This window comes from Staurois parvus, unplaced genomic scaffold (assembly GCF_062004578.1).
Source record: "Staurois parvus isolate SC_StPar_1 unplaced genomic scaffold, SC_StPar_1.0 ptg000147l, whole genome shotgun sequence".
Taxonomy (NCBI): domain Eukaryota; kingdom Metazoa; phylum Chordata; class Amphibia; order Anura; family Ranidae; genus Staurois; species Staurois parvus.
The window spans coordinates 26,686,928-26,706,291 of record NW_028317943.1 but is presented as its reverse complement, the minus strand read 5'-3'; the positions used below and the strand labels follow the sequence as shown (position 1 = coordinate 26,706,291).

The 19,364-nt window shown below is 40.3% G+C and overlaps 1 protein-coding gene across 12 annotated transcripts in view; it reads left to right on the top strand.

Moving 5' to 3' along the window:
* GRIP1 (glutamate receptor interacting protein 1) overlaps positions 1 to 19,364 on the top strand; it is an 892,229-nt gene that overhangs the window by 774,520 nt on the left and 98,345 nt on the right. For 6 of the 12 annotated variants that reach the window (XM_089674172.1, XM_089674167.1, XM_089674169.1 and 3 more), the window contains 2 exons: positions 517 to 672; positions 4,189 to 4,344. In XM_089674172.1, the coding sequence (XP_089530298.1) occupies positions 517 to 672; positions 4,189 to 4,344 (312 nt within the window). The remainder of the gene's footprint in view (positions 1 to 516; positions 673 to 4,188; positions 4,345 to 19,364) is intronic. The other 6 variants (XM_089674168.1, XM_089674170.1, XM_089674177.1 and 3 more) reach the window with 3 other exon arrangements.

Sequence of the window (19,364 nt, the reverse complement as noted above, 5' to 3'; positions counted from 1 at the left end):
TGTGGGAAAGCGTGGGTAACTCTCACGAAAACCTTGGGTACACTGTGCTGTAGGGAAACTGCACTGATTCAGTGTGAAAGGGGCTGAAATGTAGAGTTCTGTCAGACTTGCCTGTACAAAGATCTTGTCATCCCTAGGTAAGGTTCTCAACCAAATCTTCAGATTTATGGCACTTGAAAATTTTGTATGCCTACACAGTTTAAACTTGATTTGACAACTTATATCTACTGTACCTTCTCATAGCGTTTTCCATTGTTTTATCAAATAATGGATGTTATATTTTACAAACATGGGCTTAGAACAGTGTTGAACTGGAATGGTGATATAAATAAAATGGTTTACAAGCTATCTCTGGCCTAACTTCCCCTTTAACTCTGCTTTCTGCAGCTAGACCATATTGCTTTTGTTTTCCTTGCTAACTGCTGTCATTTCCACTTTTGTTCATTAAAATTCAGTTACCTTTCCCTTTTCTCTGGTTTTCTTTTCTGATTTCTTGTCATCCCTTCATATGGGCAGTAAAGGTTCAAAGGAGCAGCGAAAAGCAGCCTTCATGGGACAGCTCTGCCAACAGCCACCGTCGCCTCACCTGCCAACATTATAACACCTACCACCCTGACCATTGCAGGACGTCAGCCATGAAATGCCAGAAACCACCTCCTCAAAAACTCCTTCGTAATGTGCCACCCTTGCTTTCTGCCTCTTTTGTTAATCCTTTGCTCTCTTACTCATGCTCTTCCCATTCCAGGCATTAAAGCATTTATTTTATTTGTCATCCTTCCCTACTAACATTAGAAGTGTATCTATTAGCGAGTTTCACACATATGCAAGATTATAAAATATGCATCCTCTGATCTTTGAGTTAATGAGTCAAGAAGCAGGCGCATTTAAAATGTCCATCATTGCCCCTGCTGATATTTTTCTTAATAAGTACAGAGATCTCTGAATTGCCATACAACAATACTGAAGATGAAAACTTTAGTTCTTTCCTTCTGCCTATGTATATTAAGAGCAGGAGGGTCATGATTAGTGTGGATGCTCATATTGACATGCAGCTTTAACTGACAAGCCTGTATGTGGTCGCACCACAGATCTCATTAATGTAGGTAGCACTGGTGTTTTACATCACATAAATTACTCCTTAGATAAGAAGTGCAAAACAGATGCAGACATTAGTTACCTGTATGAAAGATCAATTATGAAAATACTCAGTGAAAAGTGCTTAGTAAATTGGCATGGCAGGTGCATTAGTGAGAGCTCTAACTATTTATGTTTGAGAACATCTCTGCTAGTTAGGATAATATGAAGAGGAAATTAATATAAAAATGAGCATAATGACCTTGTTTACCTTTCAAATAGATTTTATATGTTTTTATGCATGTGTTTGCTTTTACGTGTACTTTACGCGTATATATAATTTCTTTGTATAGTTTTGGATAAAGTGAAAAATGGTCACAATCCCCTCGGTCTTTATTACTTTGTGAGGAGATTCACCCTCAGGTTTGCCCTACTGACTTAGTGTTACATGGATGGAAAGTAAAGGAAAACCCAAAATTTTCCATTTGTCTCTGGGACAAGGTAAAGTTAGGGTAAATATTAAAGAATGCAGATTGTAACCTTTCTGCACGCAATCCAAAACTAGAAAAAAAACAGAAAAAGTGTAAAATGCAGGCATGCATGTTGATATATATGCAAATTTAAAACAAATGATCCATAACAACTAGTCTGAATTTACCATTAAGAGTTTTAGTGCATATTCCTGTGTTTCTGAATAATTGTTTAAAATCAATGCACATTTAAAGTGGTTTTAAACTTCAGACATGAAAATTTTAAAATTACATCCTACTATAGTGTGTACTAGCCTGAATCCAAAGCACCAAGTGGGGCTACTCCCTGCTATCTGATCCTTTTGCTATCTGTATGACTCATTGATAGAACTCTAAAAAAGCCTGGTACACACAAACTGAAATTTAACTGGTTAAGAAGGACTGTTCTAATCACCGGCTTCTGTCTAATGTTCCTGCAGGAAAATCAGCATTTGATTGTTGCTTACAGGCAGTCGCTGCAAGTGCTAATCTGTGTATTCTGATGAGGATAGTGCCGCAGTCAGAATACAAAGACATAGGGAAGATCCCTGCATCAACATTGCTTGTGCTGATGCAGGGATCTGTTTTTTTTTCCGCTACATCTATGCCCAGCTTAAGTCAACTCCTCAGCCTTCTGGATGTCAACAACAACCCCCTCCCCCCCCCAAGCACACAGCAGGTGACTCATAGATTCATAGTGTTTTTCTCTATGAGCTTTTTAAAGGGGATTGTGTCCCTTCCTTCCAATCATTTATAAGATTTCATGAAGCTCTGTACCCTAGCTTTGTAGTGTAGTGTTTGTGTGAGACATCAGAACCCTGACCCCTGCTTTCTGAGGCTGAGAACAATCCTTTGATCTGGGTGTTTTAGAACCATCTACAGGACACATGGTTGTAGACATATAGGTACAACGTATTTATTTCATCTCTGTGTAACGCCTATGGCTAGTTATGTCACTGGCTATATGTAAGGGTTTAAAACAACTTTAAGGGCCCTATTCACACATTCACTGCATGAAAATGCAATGCGAGTTAGTCACATTTGTGCCTATGTGTCTAGTTTGCATCTGTGCTGCAGTTTAAAACACTTTTCAAACATGGGGTATGTAGCATTTTTGTTTGTGAACTCATTTAATGAACTTCCTTTAAAATTAGTAGTAAACAAATAAACAAAAACATGCATCATACATGTGTGTGCATTTGTAAAGCTCCTGTAACATGGAAAATCTCTATTAAAACACATACATAAACTCAAAAACAGTTTAAAAAGATACAAAAACACATTTAGTATATGTATAGGTGTGAAAGGGCTCGTACTGTTTGCACTTCTGTCTGCATGTTGGCATTTAATATCAGAAGTAATGTGATCTTTGAAGCTGAAAACCAGGTAAACAGCTAAATTCGCGTATGAATATGCATATGAAATACATATAAGGGAGTGGTTTATGTACTATAGGATTTGTATTTAAAGTGGTATTAAACACAAAAGCAAATTTTTATTATATTGCAGCTTACCGTTTCTTAGATGTGATGGCTGCATTCATTTCTTATATTCCTTTATTTTTTATCTGGTGATCTAGCCAGTAAGTCTTTTGTTTAGAACAGAACAAGCTCTTCCAACCAGTCTAACCAATTACTACTGATAGGGGTGCTTACAATGATTAGCTTTTATTTAATCATGTTAAACTTTTATCCCAAAAGAAAAAAAATTGTTGATGTAATTGCATGTGTAACTGTGGTGTGAGCTGAAGTTTCCATTTGTTTGTGTATTTAAATCTGCTAGTACATCTAACGCTCCCCTCCTCCCAGACTGACAATGCTGCTGTCCAAAGGTTCCCCCTGTGCTGCTTCATCCAGATACAGGAGGTGTGTTACTGGCCAGATCCTCAGGTGAATACAGATGGAAAAAAGCCTACAAAATAAAACAAATGCAGCCATCAAGTCTATGCTGCATTATATTAAACTTTTGATTTTGGGTTTAATACTGCTTTGTCTATCCAGTTCTCAGGTTTTATTGGCTCTGGCACCAGCACAGCCCTGTTTGGCAGGGGAGGAGAACTGTTCGTATTACTGCACAGCAGTAATCAGGTTTTTGGGGGGCTTTTTTCCCTTTCTCTTTTTCTTATTTTTCTTGCTATCAGCATGCTCCTTGCACTGCAGCGCAACTGATTGGCTGTTTATGCAGCCTCTCCTTCTCCCGGCCTAAGCTCTGTTGTAGGACTGTAAGAGGCTGATGTGAAATCAAATTGAAGTACTTACACCGCTTGCCCTAATCACAATTAAGGAAGTACTAATAAATACAGAGCTGCATTGATGTGTGTGTTTTTTATCTGCCTGGAGTTAAGCTTTGATAGAACCCCTTAGTGTATCTGTCAGAAAACAGTTATACTTTGGTAAAGGATTTAGGTTACAATAACATACCAGTAGCAACCAGACACTTTCATTTTCCAGTCGGCCTCAGTAAAAGGAAATCTACAGTCAAGGGAAATGTTTTAACGTTCCCTTTTCTTTAGATTTTAAACATAATAATCCCTTGTTGCACTGATGTTTGTAGCATTCTGTGTATTGCTTTGTGTACTGTGTACTATGTGTCCTCTTTCTTGCAGCAGCTTTGGTATCTTCATCCTTCTCTCCTACCTCCATGAGTGCATACAGCCTGAGCTCACTCAATATGGGTACCCTACCTCGCAGCCTTTACCCCACAAGCCCTCGAGGGACACTGATGAGGAGGCGAATGAAAAAGAAGGACTTCAAAAGCTCATGTAAGTTACTTAATTGTGATTTTACCCATCATATTTTTGTGGACTTGTTACCACAGTGACACATTTGCAGTTATAAGTTTAAGACTCTTTGCTTGTAGTTAAGTTGTTCATTTTGGATGGAGTGGAAAAGGGTTAGTACTACCCTTGTGTTTTTATTGTTGTTGGTGTTCCCATGAAGGAGATTTCCCACAAAGTTCTGTGCTAGTAACTCTAGAGGAAGTAAGGAGATCTCAATAGGAAGCAGACTGTAATGAAAATCTAATAGTTGCTAACCTTTCCCCACACATTTAATAAAAGTAATTTAACCAATTCAATACCAGGCGATTTTACACCTTCCTGCCCAGGCCAGTTTTCAGGTTTCAGCGCTCTCACACTTTGAATGACAATTGCGCGGTCATACAACACTGTACCCAAACTAAAATTTTATCATTTTCTTCACACAACTAGAGCTTTCTTTTGGTGGTATTTAATCACCGCTGGGGTTTTTATTTTTTGCTAAATTAACAAAAAAAGACCAAAAATTTTGAAAAAAAAAAAGTTTTTCTTTGTTTCTGTTATAAAAGTTTGCAAGTAAATAATTGTTCTTCATAAATTTAGGCTGAGATGTATTCTGCTACATGTCTTTGGTGAAAATAACCCAAATTAGGATGTATTTTTTAGTTTGTAGGAAAGTTAAAGAGTTCACAAACTATGGTATATATCTGAATATTGATCAATCCTGAAGTACTGACGGCCAATCTAATTTCTTGAGGTCCAAGAATGTCAGAACAGTACAGATATCCCCCAAATGACCCCTTTTTGCAAAGGAGACAGTCCGACGTATTTCATAAGAGACATGGCGAGTTTTTTGAAGTTGTATTTTTTTTGTCATTTTTCGGGAAAATGAAAAAATTTTAAAAATTTGTTTCACTATTTTTTTTTACATATTGTCACCAGTGCAGTACAGCGTCATCATATAACTGGCATGGCGGTGATCAGGAACACTGACTGGTGACAGTATGAAAAAAAAAATTATATGTATTTTTTTATTTTTTTTATTTTTTATTAAATTCTTTTCTTTTTTTTTTAAGATTTTTTTTTCATATTTCACTATGACCAAAGTAGTACAATGTTACCATAGTAACATTGTACTACTTTGGGGAAGTGATCAGTATTTTTTTTTTTTTACACAATTTGCCTATAGCAAAGAATTACTTTGCTATAAGCAAGCATTTACCTGAATAACATCAATTTTTTTTTTTTTTTTTGTGCTTAGCTGTGATTTGGCCACAGCTAATCACATGACATGTGCATGTGATTAGCTGTGACCATTCACAGCTAGGCAGTAGTATACAATGGATGGCATGAATGAAGCCATCCATTGTATACAACTGTCATGTGACCTGCTGTGATTGGTCACAGCAGGTCACATGGTACCAGCAACGGGGCCAATACTCAGATCTGTCAGAGGCCGTGTCCGAGGTACACAGCCTGTGACAGATCGCGCCACTGCGCCGCTCTGCAGGAGCGCAATCTGTGCATGTGCGGGAGGACGCCATATGGCGTCCACCCGGAACGCTGATGACATTTGCCGCCCTCCATTCGGCCATAGGGCGGGCGGAAAATGGTTAAATTGGTTGTAAAGGCTGAAGGTGTTTTTACCTTCATGTATTCTATGCATGTAGGTAAAAAACATTCAGTGTGCAGCTGCCCCCCCAATACTTACCTGAACTTGATCGCAATCCAGCGCTGTGCACGAGAGCCTCGGCTCTCCTGAGTCTCTCTTTCCTCATTGGCTGAAACACAGCAGCGGGAACCATTGGCTCTTGCTGTTGTCAGTCTCAGAGAGTGAGGAGGGGTGGGGCCAAGATGAGCTCTGTATGTCTTATGGACATACAGGGCCGGCTTTAGGGCGAGCATGCATGAGTCCCCCCAGAGCAAGCAGCTTGTTCTGGGGGCACTTGGCAGAGGGAAGGGGCCAGGAGCGCTGGCAGGGGACCTGAGCAGAGGAGTGGCGGGGCTGCTCTTTGCAAAACCATACATGTTTGTTATTTCAATTAAAAAGAAAAACGTAGCTTTACAACCACTTTAACCTCTTCACGCCGGCCGAACACAAATGTGCAGCCTCCCGGCGCCTGGGCCTAGAGGCCGAGTGGCTGCACATTTGCTTTTTATTAACAAAGGACATATGTGCCAAGAGCGCACGCTCCCAGCACACATGTCCGGTACTCACAGAAAGGTCCCGATCTCCTCTTTCAATCGGGACCTTTCCCGATCATGTGACGGCGCATCACGGCGTTCACATGACCCTAAACCCCGCCTCACCTCCCGACTTCTGAAACTCTCTTAAAGGGCCGGGAGGCGCCGGCGTGAAGGGGTTAAGTATACAATGGAATATACCAAGACTGGAACAAGTACAACCAGGAGCATTTGAATATGGCAACCAATCTGCTTTCATCTTTAGTTTTTAAAGCTTATCTGAACAAGCTGAAGTTAGAAACTGGATAATATCCAGATTTAATCTACTCCAGTTTTAGTAAATATGCATCACTGGATCCAGGTGTTAATCTGAAAAAATAAACTCATGTATGTTTATACAGAGCAAGCTTAAATATTTCAATATGTACTAATATATTCCTCCTGTAATCCCATGACCTCATCAGTATGCTACCTCTCCTTGCATTACTCGGGTAAAAATTTGGAGGCAGGGTGGTGACCAATTTCTATTACTTAAAAAGACCTTATAACCAGACCATTAATTTTTAACAAAACATTAATTGCAATGCATTTAACATTTATGCTTGTGATTTACATGTAAAAAATTCCCTTCTGTAGACATCCAAAAGCCCTGTGACAACTCCAAGGCACTGTCATCTTGGATACGATATCAGCAGCACAGTTATCACTCAAGTGTATTCCCTCTTGTCAGCTACATAATGTAAAAGGTAGTGTAGAGTGGTGAAAGAGAGGGATAGAGATGCCAAGCCAGCACAGACTAGATACTTCCAGAAGAGGAAAGGTTGTAATGTGTATGAAAGGAGGGAGTTGTGCTAGAGAATTGACTCTTCCTGAAGGAGCTGCATTTTCTAGCACGTTCAAAAGCAAGTCCGTAAAAAAAAAAAAAAATCACCTATGCAAAGAAAAACACTGTATTCCAAATACATTATTTTTTTTGCATTTACTTGTAGTGTTTTAAATTGGTGACAGAATCTCTTTAACTGACCCCTAGGTAGGTTTCAGTTGTCATTTTTTTTTTTATCGTACTGGTTAGAAAATGTAAAAAACTGATTGTCTTTTCTGTGCAACACCATCTACGTTTCCTTTCCTAAGATTTATTAAACAGCTCCTCTGTGGCCTGTTGTAGCATTAGCTAGATATATAAAACTTTTAATCTGAGCAATGGAATTTCTTGTATTGATGTTTACACCACTAGAGATACATTTCAACTGCACTTTCTGAAGAAGCGTATTTATTGAAAGTAAATGTGTGAACTACTGTAGTGATTACAGGTATTTAATAGATTTGGATAGAGAGAGAAAGATCACTCCTTTTATAAAATGGAGTGAACAATATTCTATTCAGTGTCTGGAAGGCGCTTTAAAATGTATTATCTGTTGTGAACATTTTATTGTGGATCTACTCACAATCGTTTCCAAATGTTGTAAATGTTGTTTTCAATATAATAAAGGGATCACTCATTTCGTCTCGTGCAGCCTTAATGAGATTCAGAAAAGAAAAGAGGAAAAGGTCAGACTCCATGAAAGTGCCAAGCTTCAGATTTATGCTAGCAATTCAACACTGCTTAATTAACTTGTGATCATTTAAAGATCACAATACCAATTCACTTACTATAGTAGCATGCTTTTTTCTTAAAACCACCAATTTATTTGTGAGAAATTTACTGTGATTAAGGGATTTTTTTCTCCAGAAAGAGATGGCCACTTTTGAATCCTGTTTATGAAAAGGTACTCTGTATTTTGTGTAATTTATGAAGCGGTTTTAACCTTCACCAGAGAGCAGTTGGACCATGTCCAAGCTGCAGTCGTTCCCATTACAGAGTTTTCTACATAGCATACTGCATCCAATGCAGTTTCAAAGGAGATGTCCTTGAAAGGTTGCAGATTTGAAAAATTAGCTTTGTACCTCAAGTTATTGTGGTTAGTCCTTCAGAACATACCTTTAGCACCAGTTGTCCTGGGGTAAATTTTGTATGTTGTATGAAAAATATGGTGGGATATTGAAATAAACACATGTAGAACTAAGAGGAAATTCTGAAACCTGAAAAAAACGCACTCACATCAGTATTGGTGATTTTTGGACAGAAGCGTCAAAGTAGTAATAAAAAATAAATAAAAACTGTACTGCTCCTCTTGCTGAATTTACAGTTGTGTTCAAAATAATAGCAGTCAGACATCACTAACCTGATCAATCACTGTTTTTGGTAGAAATGATATTTCTACATGGCAAATAATTTACTAGCAGGTGTAGTAGAGTAATAGAAATCCAACAGACCCAACAATCATGACATGCATGCTGCTGATTCTGTGTAATTGAATCACTAATTGAAAGGGGCATGTTCAAAATAATAACAGTGTGGAGTTCTATTAGTGAGGTCATTCATTCTTTGAAAAACAGGTGGCAATTATTGCCCTTATTTAAGGAAGGAAGGCAGCAAATGTTGTACATGCTGGTTACAGTGCATTTCTCTCTGAAATTCTGAGGAAAATGGGTCATTCCAGACATTGTTCAGAAGAACAGCGTACCTTGATTAAAAAGTAAATTGGAGAGAGGAAAACATATAAAGAAGTGCAGAAAATGATAGGCTGCTCAGCTAAAAAGATCGCAAATGCTTTAAAATGGCAACCAAAACCTGAAAGACGTGGAAGAAAGCGAAAAACTACCATTCGAATGGATAGAAGAATAGCCAAAATGGCAAGGACTCAGCCAACAATCAGCTCCAGGAAGATCAAAGAAGGTCTAAAGTTACCTGTGAGTACTGTTACAATTAGAAGACGTCTATGTGAAGCCAAGCTATCTGCAAGAAGCCCCCGCAAAGTCCCACTGTTGAAAAAAAGACATGTGCTGAAGAGGTTACAATTTTCCAAAGAGCACATTGACTGGCCTAAAGAGAAATGGCGCAACATTTTGTGGACTGATGAAAGTAAGATTGTTCTTTTTGGGTCTAGTGTCCGAAGACAGTTTGTCAGACGACCCCCAAACACTGAATTCAAGCCACAGAACACTGTGAAGACAGTGAAGCATGGTTGCGCAAGCATCATGATATGGGGATGTTTCTCATACTACGGTGTTGGGCCTATTTATCGCATACCAGGGATCATGGATCAGTTTGAATACATCAGAATACTTGAAGAGGTCATGCTGCCTTATGCTGAAGAGGAAATGCCCTTGAAATGGGTGTTCCAACAAGACAACGACCCCAAACACACCAGTAAACGTGCAACATCTTGGTTCCAGACCAACAAGATTGACGTTATGGAGTGGCCAGCCCAATCCCCGGATCTTAATCCAATAGAAAACTTGTGGGGTGACATCAAAAATGCAGTTTCTGAGGCAAAACCAAGAAATAGAGAAGAACTGTGGAATGTAGTCCAATCATCCTGGGCTGGAATACCTGTTCACAGGTGCCAGAAGTTAGTTGACTCCATGCAACACAGATGTACAGCAGTTCTCAGAAACAGTGCTTATACAACTAAATATTAATTTATTCAAAGGAAAGCAAAATCTTCAAATATTTTTCAGTTTATATAGTGAATGTTTGAGTTTTTAAAGAATACAAACACTGCTATTTTTTTGAACGGTCTAATATTCACTTTTCTTCAATTTTTTTTAGAGGAACAACACAAATTTGATATATTTTTCTTCATGTTTTGATTTGGAATAGAATGTGTAGTGTTCCCAATGCATTTGTGTGTATGGAAATAAAAGCTATTAGAAGGATTTTGAGCTTTATTCACTTTTTTCAACACACTGCTATTATTTTGAACACAACTGTATACCTCTAATAACTTCAGTGAATACAAAATAACACCAAAATAAACACATGTACAGATAAATAGCTGAAGAAAATCAAATGTGCATATAGACAAATCAAAACACAATCCTAAATCTTCTGTGACTGTCCCAAAGTTCATCATTCAACCACATGGTTTCTGCATTCCAATATAACACCTCGATACGTGTCAGTTTACACCATATGCACTCACCTTAGAGCATTTACCCAAAAGATAATCTGCTCTAGGTGCGCTTTTCCCACTTTTAGGGACAGGGTGTTCCCATATGATTCTCTATCTCCTTCCCAGTGAGTTGAATGGTTCACTGGCTCCACTCCCCTGGATGTGCAGGTATGTCTGTATCCAGGATCTCTATCTTTATCTGCTCTGTACCCAGCACACCCACATATATATGCTAAAAAATCTCTCATGGTGTAGCAAGTCTTAACATGAACATTTATTCTTTAAAATGCACTTACAGCAAGCAATTTTTACCTTTAATTATATCTCCACGTAAAATGCCACAGGGTCTCTCCTACAGCACTTTCGCATCACCCAGCTCCTCCAAAAAAGAGTAAATGTCACATTTGTAAAAGTAGTAATAAAGTTATTGTAAAGGCTAAAGGTTTTTTACCTTCATGCATTATATCCAGGAAGGTGAAAAATCTTGTGTGTCCAACAGCCCCAGCCCCCCCAATTCTTAACTGAGTCCCATCTCAATCCAGCAATGTGCACGAGAGCCTTGGCTGTCCTAGGTTTCCCCCTCCTCATTGGCTGAGACAGCAATGGGAGGGAGCATTGACTCCCGCTACTGTCAGTCACAGCCAGTGAGCCAATGAGGAGAGAGCGGAGGTTTGGGGCCAAACTGCATCTGTTGTGAATGGGCACACAGAACAGCGGCTCGGAGCGAGCCTGCTCGGGTGCCCCCATAGCAAGCTGCTTGCTGTGGGGGTAGTTGGCATGAGATAGGGGCCAGGAGTGCCAGTGAGGGACCAGTTCTGCTGTGTGCAAAACCTCTGCTTAGAGCAGGTAAGTATGACATGTTTGTTGTTATAAAAAAAAAAAAAAAAGATCTACCTTTACAATCACTTTAAACCCTCATCATTTTTTAGATTAACACATTAAGCACAATAAAATAAAAATTTCCCAGTAAACTATTTGATAAAATTCATGCCCTAGCACTCGCAGTCTACAACTTTCAATCCTCCTGGCTCTGGCCTTCTAAGTGCTGATTCTCTGCAATTTCTGTCTTCACAGCAAAGAGTAAATAGTGGACAGCATAGTTCCCAGTCAGTCTGTTAGCTTGGTGGAGGGAAGTGCCTCCTAATCTACAGGTCTGTGTGTTTTTATTGATACACACAGTGTAGGTAGAAACAGTTCTAGTCCCTGCATGCAACACTGGCTCCATAGGACACTGCAAGAGAAAGGAGCCACCCTGAAACAGGAAACCTGGCAGTGGTTTTGGAACCAGCTTAACTGGAACATAAGCAAGGATTAAAAGATGCATGCGCCATAATTGATTAAATCAGCTGCTCACAGTGCTTAAAAACTAAGGGTTTATTATCACTTTAGGCATTGTTAAAATTTTTGTGCCATAGACCTAGTAAACAATTTACAAAGTCCTTTTGTTTTATTCATTTGTGTTAAAATGTCACTAAACCCACATCAGAAAAAACTATCAATAAATGATAGTTAAGGTACCCTAAGGTATTTAGCAGTTTACATTTACTATAATAATTGCACTTCCATGTTCTGTGTACTTTGGGAGAACAGATATAATGAATGCAGGGTCCTGGGTTTAGTAACACTTTAACCGCTTTCTGTCCGCCCTATAGCACAACTACTGCTGCAAGGCTGCGCAAAATCACGTATATATACACGTGATTTTGCATTTCTGGGTAGGGGGCGCATGCCACTATTGGTGGCTACAGCTGTCGATCACTGGGTCTCGGCTGCAGATTCCCCCTCAGCAATCACCGAGGAACACTGACAGGGGAAAGGTCTGTATGTAAACCATACAGATCTCTTCCTTGTCAGCACCAGCATACTGCTTTGCATTGCTCTGCATAGCAGAGCAATACAAAGCAGCATGCTTATATAGTAAAACACACAGAGAACACAGTTAACCCTTTGATCGCACCAGATGTTAACCCCTTCCTGCCCAGTGTCATTAGTACAGAGTAAGTGCTTTTTATTAGCGCTGATCACTGTATTAGTGTCCCTGGGGATGTCAGTGGTAGTTAGTCCCCCCCTCCCCAGTTTCAGCATGACCACCGCAGTCCCGCTATAAGTCGCTAATCGCCGCCATTACTAGTATTAAAAAAAAATGTACATGTGTTGGGATTTTTTTTTTAACAAAGACATGTAGCAGATTACATTTTGTTCTAAATTTATGACTAAATTTGATTTTTTTTATGATTTAGTAAAAAGTCAAAAATATTGGGTTTTATTTTCAAAATTGTTGGTCTTTTTTTGTTTAAAGCTCAAAAAATAAAATACTACCGAAAGAAAGCTCCATTTGTGGGGAAAAAAGGACATAAATTGAAATTCATTTCATGCACATCCTTGCATGACCGTGTAATTGTCAGTTAAAGTAACACAGCGCCATATCGCTAATACAAAAATGGCTTTGTCAGGAAGAGGGGTAAATCCTCAGTCTGGAGGGAAAGTGGTTAATGTTTTCTAGCCAGCTGGTGGAACTCTGGGCTCTCTTTTACCTGTTTTCCAGTAAAAATCCTGGTAGTAACCACTTGTCTACCGGGCACTTTTACCCCCTTCCTGCCTAGGCCAATTTTCAGCCTTCAGTGCTGTCACATTTTGAAAATTGTGCGGTCATGCAACTCTGTACCCAAACAAAATATTTATAATTTTTTTGAGACAGAGCTTTCTTTTGGTGGTATTTAATCACCACTGTGTTTTTTTTCTACTAAACAAACTAAAAAAGATGGAAAATTTTGAAAAAAAGCAAGTTTTTTTTTTCTTTCTGTTATAAAATTTTGGAAATAAGTAATTTTTCTCCTTTACTTTTGTGTGCTAAAGTGAGGAGTCACTGATAGGCGGCACTGATGGGCATTGACAGGCATCACTGTTGGGCACTGAAAGGCAGCACTCATATATGGCACTGATAGGCAGCACTGACTGGCACTAATAGGCGGCACTGATGGGCAATGATATGCAGCACTGACTGACACTGATAGGCAGCACTGACTGGCACTGATAGTTGGCATTGAAAGACAGCTCTAATGGGCACTGAAATTTGGCATTGATTGGCACTGAAATGTGGTATTGATGTGCACTGACAGGTGGCAATTATGGGCACTGAAAGGCAGAACTGATGGGGCTACACTGATAATCGGGGCACTGATGATCAGTGTAGATGTCCCCTCTGAGGAATGCCGCTTATTGGCTCTCCTCTCCTTATGCACTGTCAGCGTGAGGAGAGGACTACCAATAACCAGCATTTCCTATTTACATGCGATCAGCTGTGATTGGACACAACTGATTACATGATAGAGCCTGTGTCATCGGCTCATTACTGCCATAGGGGATCCACTGTGTCCCAGGGACACAGCGCATCACCAATCGTCGCACGCCCCCGGGGGTGCGCATGCACAGCAAAAGTGGGAGGACGTCATATGACGTCCTCCCAGAATGAGGGAACCGCCACCCTCCCATCATTTCCTTATATGGCGGGTGGGAGACAGTTAAAGGGCTCATACTAACCCATTATGAAAGACTTACCTGAAAACAAAGCCTGTCAGCAATGGGCTGTCACCGCTGACAGGGCTTCCATCTTCACTTGGTCTTCCTTTGGGTTTGTGGGCTTTGGCCATTTACTGGCCGAGCCAGGAAGATGGCACTCCCGTGCATGCACGTGGGATGTCACTGCAGAGGCATAGCTGTCTGGATGACATGCCTTTCTTTTGAGAGCTCAGTGTACGTGCGTCGGTGACCTTACCATCGCTGCTAAAGTAAACCTCTCCTAAACGTGCACCGTTTAGGATATATTTACTTTACCTGCAGTTAAGCCTTATTATAGGCTTACCTGTAGGTATAAATCATTGAAAGGACTTTACTAAAATGATTTGGGAAAAAAACTTCCTGCTCTGTCTTTCTGTAAAAAAAATGCTCTGCAAACCCTGTGCCATAGGTGCACTCTTTTATTTAAAGTTTTGGGAATAGTAGAAAAATCTTTTTTTAAAACCTTTTAAGTTAGTCCTACTGAGGAAGTCCAGCCCAGGATGTAGCGTGTATGGGGGCGGAGTAATGCACATGATGTCATCTCGCAGTCATCTTACCAAGTGGTAATGTCTATGAATGCCATTTATCCTACTTTTTATAAATTGATCAAATAGAGAGTACTATTGACTGTCTCTTTATTTTACATGAATGTTTCTACATAACTGAGCTTTATGAGAACAGAGAAGAGCAGCATTTGAATAACAACTTACGCCCTTAAAGGGAAAGCGCTTATGACCTACTGTTAGCTCAGAGGTTAGATTCTGCAGGTGAGTGGCCAATCTTCCTTTGGTGGAGGCGGTTGATACACAGGTGTTTTTTTTTATTATATCTTTTATTAAATGTCCCATTACAAAAAGAGAACAACCTAATACACAAACACTTCACATATGGATAGTTTTATTTTACATCACCTTATCCCCTACCCCCTCCTTCCTCCCACCCTCTTCCCATCTAGTTGCCCCTGTCCACATCCTATTACCTAGTCTCTATCCTCTCTCATGATTATGTAGCTGTATCTATATCCCTTCCTTCACACCTCCACTCTCTCTTTCAGGTACCCCGTCAAACTCTCTCTAGACTTTTCCCCCTAAACTCCAACCAGTTCCGGATATCTTTTGGATGTTTTAAAATTTAACCAACGACTCCACGTTTTTCAAATTTTTTTTATTTTATCCTCCTCTATGTGATATAACACCTCCATCCTATAAATATTTTCAACTCTGTTAATCCAATCATTTATTCTTGGTGGCTCAGGAGCTTGCCAGAACTTGGGAATCAAGCCCTTACCTGCACTGATTAAATGGTATAGTAGTTTCACTAAAGGCTCAAAATTGTAAAATAAACACATCCACGGGTCTTTCTGTACAGTGATCCCACATATTTCCTGAATATATTGGGTTATCTCCTTCCAGCAATCCTGCGTTTTCAGGCAAATCCACCATTGTTCCCTTTTCCCCACAACCTATCCAACATAAAGGTGAAACATCTACTTGTTTATGTGCCACACTCGGTGTAATATACCATCTCGCCAAACATTTATAGTTACATTTCAACTGTGCTCATATTCAACACCTCATGTGTTAGTTTAAATATTTTATTCCTTTGTTGCTCATTCAATTCTGTTCCAAGCTCCTTTTCCCATTTCTCCAAGAACTGGAGAGGATCAGCTTCTTCCATATCCATAAGGATCTTATAAATCCTGGAGGTAACTTGTTTTGGAACTGTAACTACGTTGAACAGTTTTTCAAATGGATACAGATCCTCCGACATCCTCAGTGGCTGTGGGAGCATTGAAACAAAATTACCTGATTGACAATACCGCCACTTATCTAGTGTGAGAAATAAATCTTTTTTTCTTCAAGTCTTGAAAAGTGTGCAATTTCCCTTTATTCAATATATCCTTCAAACATGCATTTTTATCTTTAATCAATTTACCAGAGATATTATCCTTCCCTGGGGGGAAATACTCCGTTCCCACCAAAGGAGTCAATACTGAATTATATTTCCATCCTTTTTGCTTATACATTCTGCCCTAAACACTTAAAACTTTCTTTGTCAATGGACTGATATTCACATCCAATGTGCGAAATGTGTGTTGTATCCAAACAATCTTTCCTAACTGTGCCTTACTTAAAATGCCTTTCATATTTACCTAGCCTTTCCCTCGTGAATTAAATGTCCAATCTACTATTTGTGATAAAATCACTGCAAAATAATAATTCCTAACATTAGGCAAACCCAATCCCCCATTTCCATTTGCCCAACTTCTTTATTATTCCAAAGAAAGACAGTGGTAGATGTACTGGGAGCATGTGAAACTTATACAGAATTTTTGGTACTATCACCATCTTTACCAGGTTTATACAACCTATCCAGGAGGCTCCTCCCTTTGAAAATGTCCCCAACTCATCTTTCACTTCATTTAATAATGGAATATAATTTGCTTGGTATAGACCTTTTATTGAAGGAGTTAGTTTTATTCCCAGTTAGCCTATTTCCTTTTCCCTCCAAGTAAATGAAAAATGTTTTTGTAAACTTGCGCAAAAAAAAGAAAAAGGGTTGGAATGTACACATTTATACATTAGTGCCATGTCCTGGTTAGACTAGACAAAAAAGAAAAAAATGGGGGAAGTGCAGATGGACTTTAAAGGCACAGAAACTATAAACACATATTGCTAAAATCACTTATGCTTTATTTTGACAATGTGTCACAAAAAACATCATTCAGTTAAAAAGTCATTGTACAATGTCCCCTCAGACAATGTCCCACAGGCCACCATAATATATAGAACAAAACTAGTGATAAGGCGTACTGTAATCACCAAGAAGGTCCTATGGGGGATGAGAGACATTAAGCCGCTGGAAGAATGGCCCAACATGTTTTGCGACAACAATCGCTTCTTCAGGGGCTTAGTAGTAAAATCTAAAAAAAGAGATATACATATTTGAATATGCAAAAATACATCATGTAAATATGAAAAGGGGCATACAACAATATAGTAGAACTTACATATAATGTTATTATGCACCATTTAGCGGTGGACCCCCCAGTCATAGAGGGCAGGCCTGCTCTGCGTTCCCGTGGGGGGAGGGGCCGTCCAAGAGGCCAGATATGGGGGCGCAGTATTGGCCAACAAACCAGAGCCCAGAAGGCCTAGACTAACCAACAGAAAGTGAGCAGGACAGGAAGTACTAAAAAACTCAAGACAAGGTATGTAAAGGTGTATAGGCTACAGATGTTTCACTCCATCAGGCCATACCAGTGATAGAGATGCTGGTTAACTAAGTGTTACCTTAAATAGGTGGTGTTTTGACAAAAACCAGAATTGCTTGTAGGGAAGAAGCCTTGTTCCCAAACCTAGGCAGGAGAGGGGGAGTGGGCACACCCCCTAATGTCCAAGGGCGGAAAAGACAAGTACCACAGTGGAACAGGCTTGAAGGGTAAAGGCACCCTATAATATTATAATACAGGTCTTGAAATTTCCACTCGCCTGCTCACCAATGGCGAGGGGAAATTATGGTGGGGGCGAGTGTGTCCCCCAGGGCCGTCTTGCTGAGCAGGCTCGGATCTCAGGCCGGATCTGTCATTGGATTTGGGGGCCATCAGACTGCTCAATAGCTGAGTGCAGTGAAACCAAAGGAAGGAGTGTGTGCTGTGTTCTCTGCCTCCCCCTAGCGTGCAGTACCCAGCTCTGTGAGTGAGCAACAAAGTACTGAAACTTTTTATAGGGCTGTGTGTTTGTGTGTGTATGCATGTACGTGTGTGTGTATGCATGTACGTGTGTGTGTATGCATGTACATGTGTCTGTGTGTATCTGTATATTTGTCTGCGTGTATGTACATGTATGTGTGTGTACATGTGTCTGTGTGTATGTACATGTACGTGTGTATGTACGTACATGTATGTATGTGTACATGTGTCTGTGTATGTACATGTGTCTGTGCGTGTGTGTTTCTGTGTATGTACATGTATCTGTGTGTATACGTGTCTGTACGTGCCTGTGTGTGTATACATGTGTCTCTGTGCGTGTGTGTACGTGTCTCTGTGCGTGTGTATGTACGTACATGTCTGTGTGCTTGTACGGGTGTCTCTCTTTATGTGTGCTTGTTGGTGGCGAGTAACTCTTAAGGCCTGGCTAGTAGCTCAGGACTTAAAATTTTAAGCCATGTTATAATATATATCATTATTATACAATACTTATTCAGATCGCCTTCCCCAAGGTAACCTACCAGGATACAGAAAGGCAGGTCCCAGTCGCAATGGTATAGCTTGAAAAATACACCTGGCCCATCCCATCAAAAGTGTAAAAGGATAATGAAAAATGGTCCCAACCTTCTACTAGAAAATAGGCCTGGAAACATGAACAGAAGTGGAAAGAGAAAATATTATCTTTTTAGCTGCTTATGGGGGAGGCCGATCATCCAAATACTAAAGAATGAAGTATCTTACCAATGTTGAAAAATGCCGGCATTAAATCGATAAGGTAAATGCAAATTGTCCTCCAGGGAAGAGACCCTAACCACCAGAAAGAACAATGGCTTCCGCGCCTAGAGGCACATATACCTGAACAAGCCCTGAAAAGAATGGCACAGAGAGGCATCGAACCGCGGCCTATAAACCATCCCAGGCGCGGTGCGTCCACGTAGGAGCGCGTGATGTCACCGCGTCCGGCCGGCACTGAAAAATTTTAGTGTCGTTAGTCTCTCGAAGATACTGCCTTGGGTGTAGGGGATGTTGGGGGGAGACTCTCCTCCTGTGCTTGACCCCCTCCTCATCCACCAGACCTTGCTCTCCTGACTCACCTAGCCTTCCGGGAGCTGTCGCTCCGGTAATCACCACTTGCCTTCACCTCCAGCTCACCAGTTACCGGGATCTTTATGTCCCCCTCCTACTGCCACCACTGCTGCCTGCCTGACTGTCCAACACAGGCCTAGCGCCAGCTCCGTCAGGACTCCGCCAGCCCAGATCTGCAGCTGTCACCACCCGCATCCCGGGCTGCGATCCCAACAGGGACCACGCAAAGATCCCAGGATACCTGCCCACTTCACATAGCAGAGGCTTGCGGCAAAATGCCTTTAGATCTAGTCCTTTTGGGCTGGGTTCTAGGCAGCACTCAGCTCCTCCAACGGCAGGCACCTGGAGCTCCCGACATACAAGACCTCACAGTGCCATGTTTCGGCTACACGGGTGTTATTTTAAGATTTACATCAAGCACTTTTTGGTGAATGGATTTTGTGACATTTATGAAATCTTAGTTGGATTGGATTCACAGATACTTTATATATTGA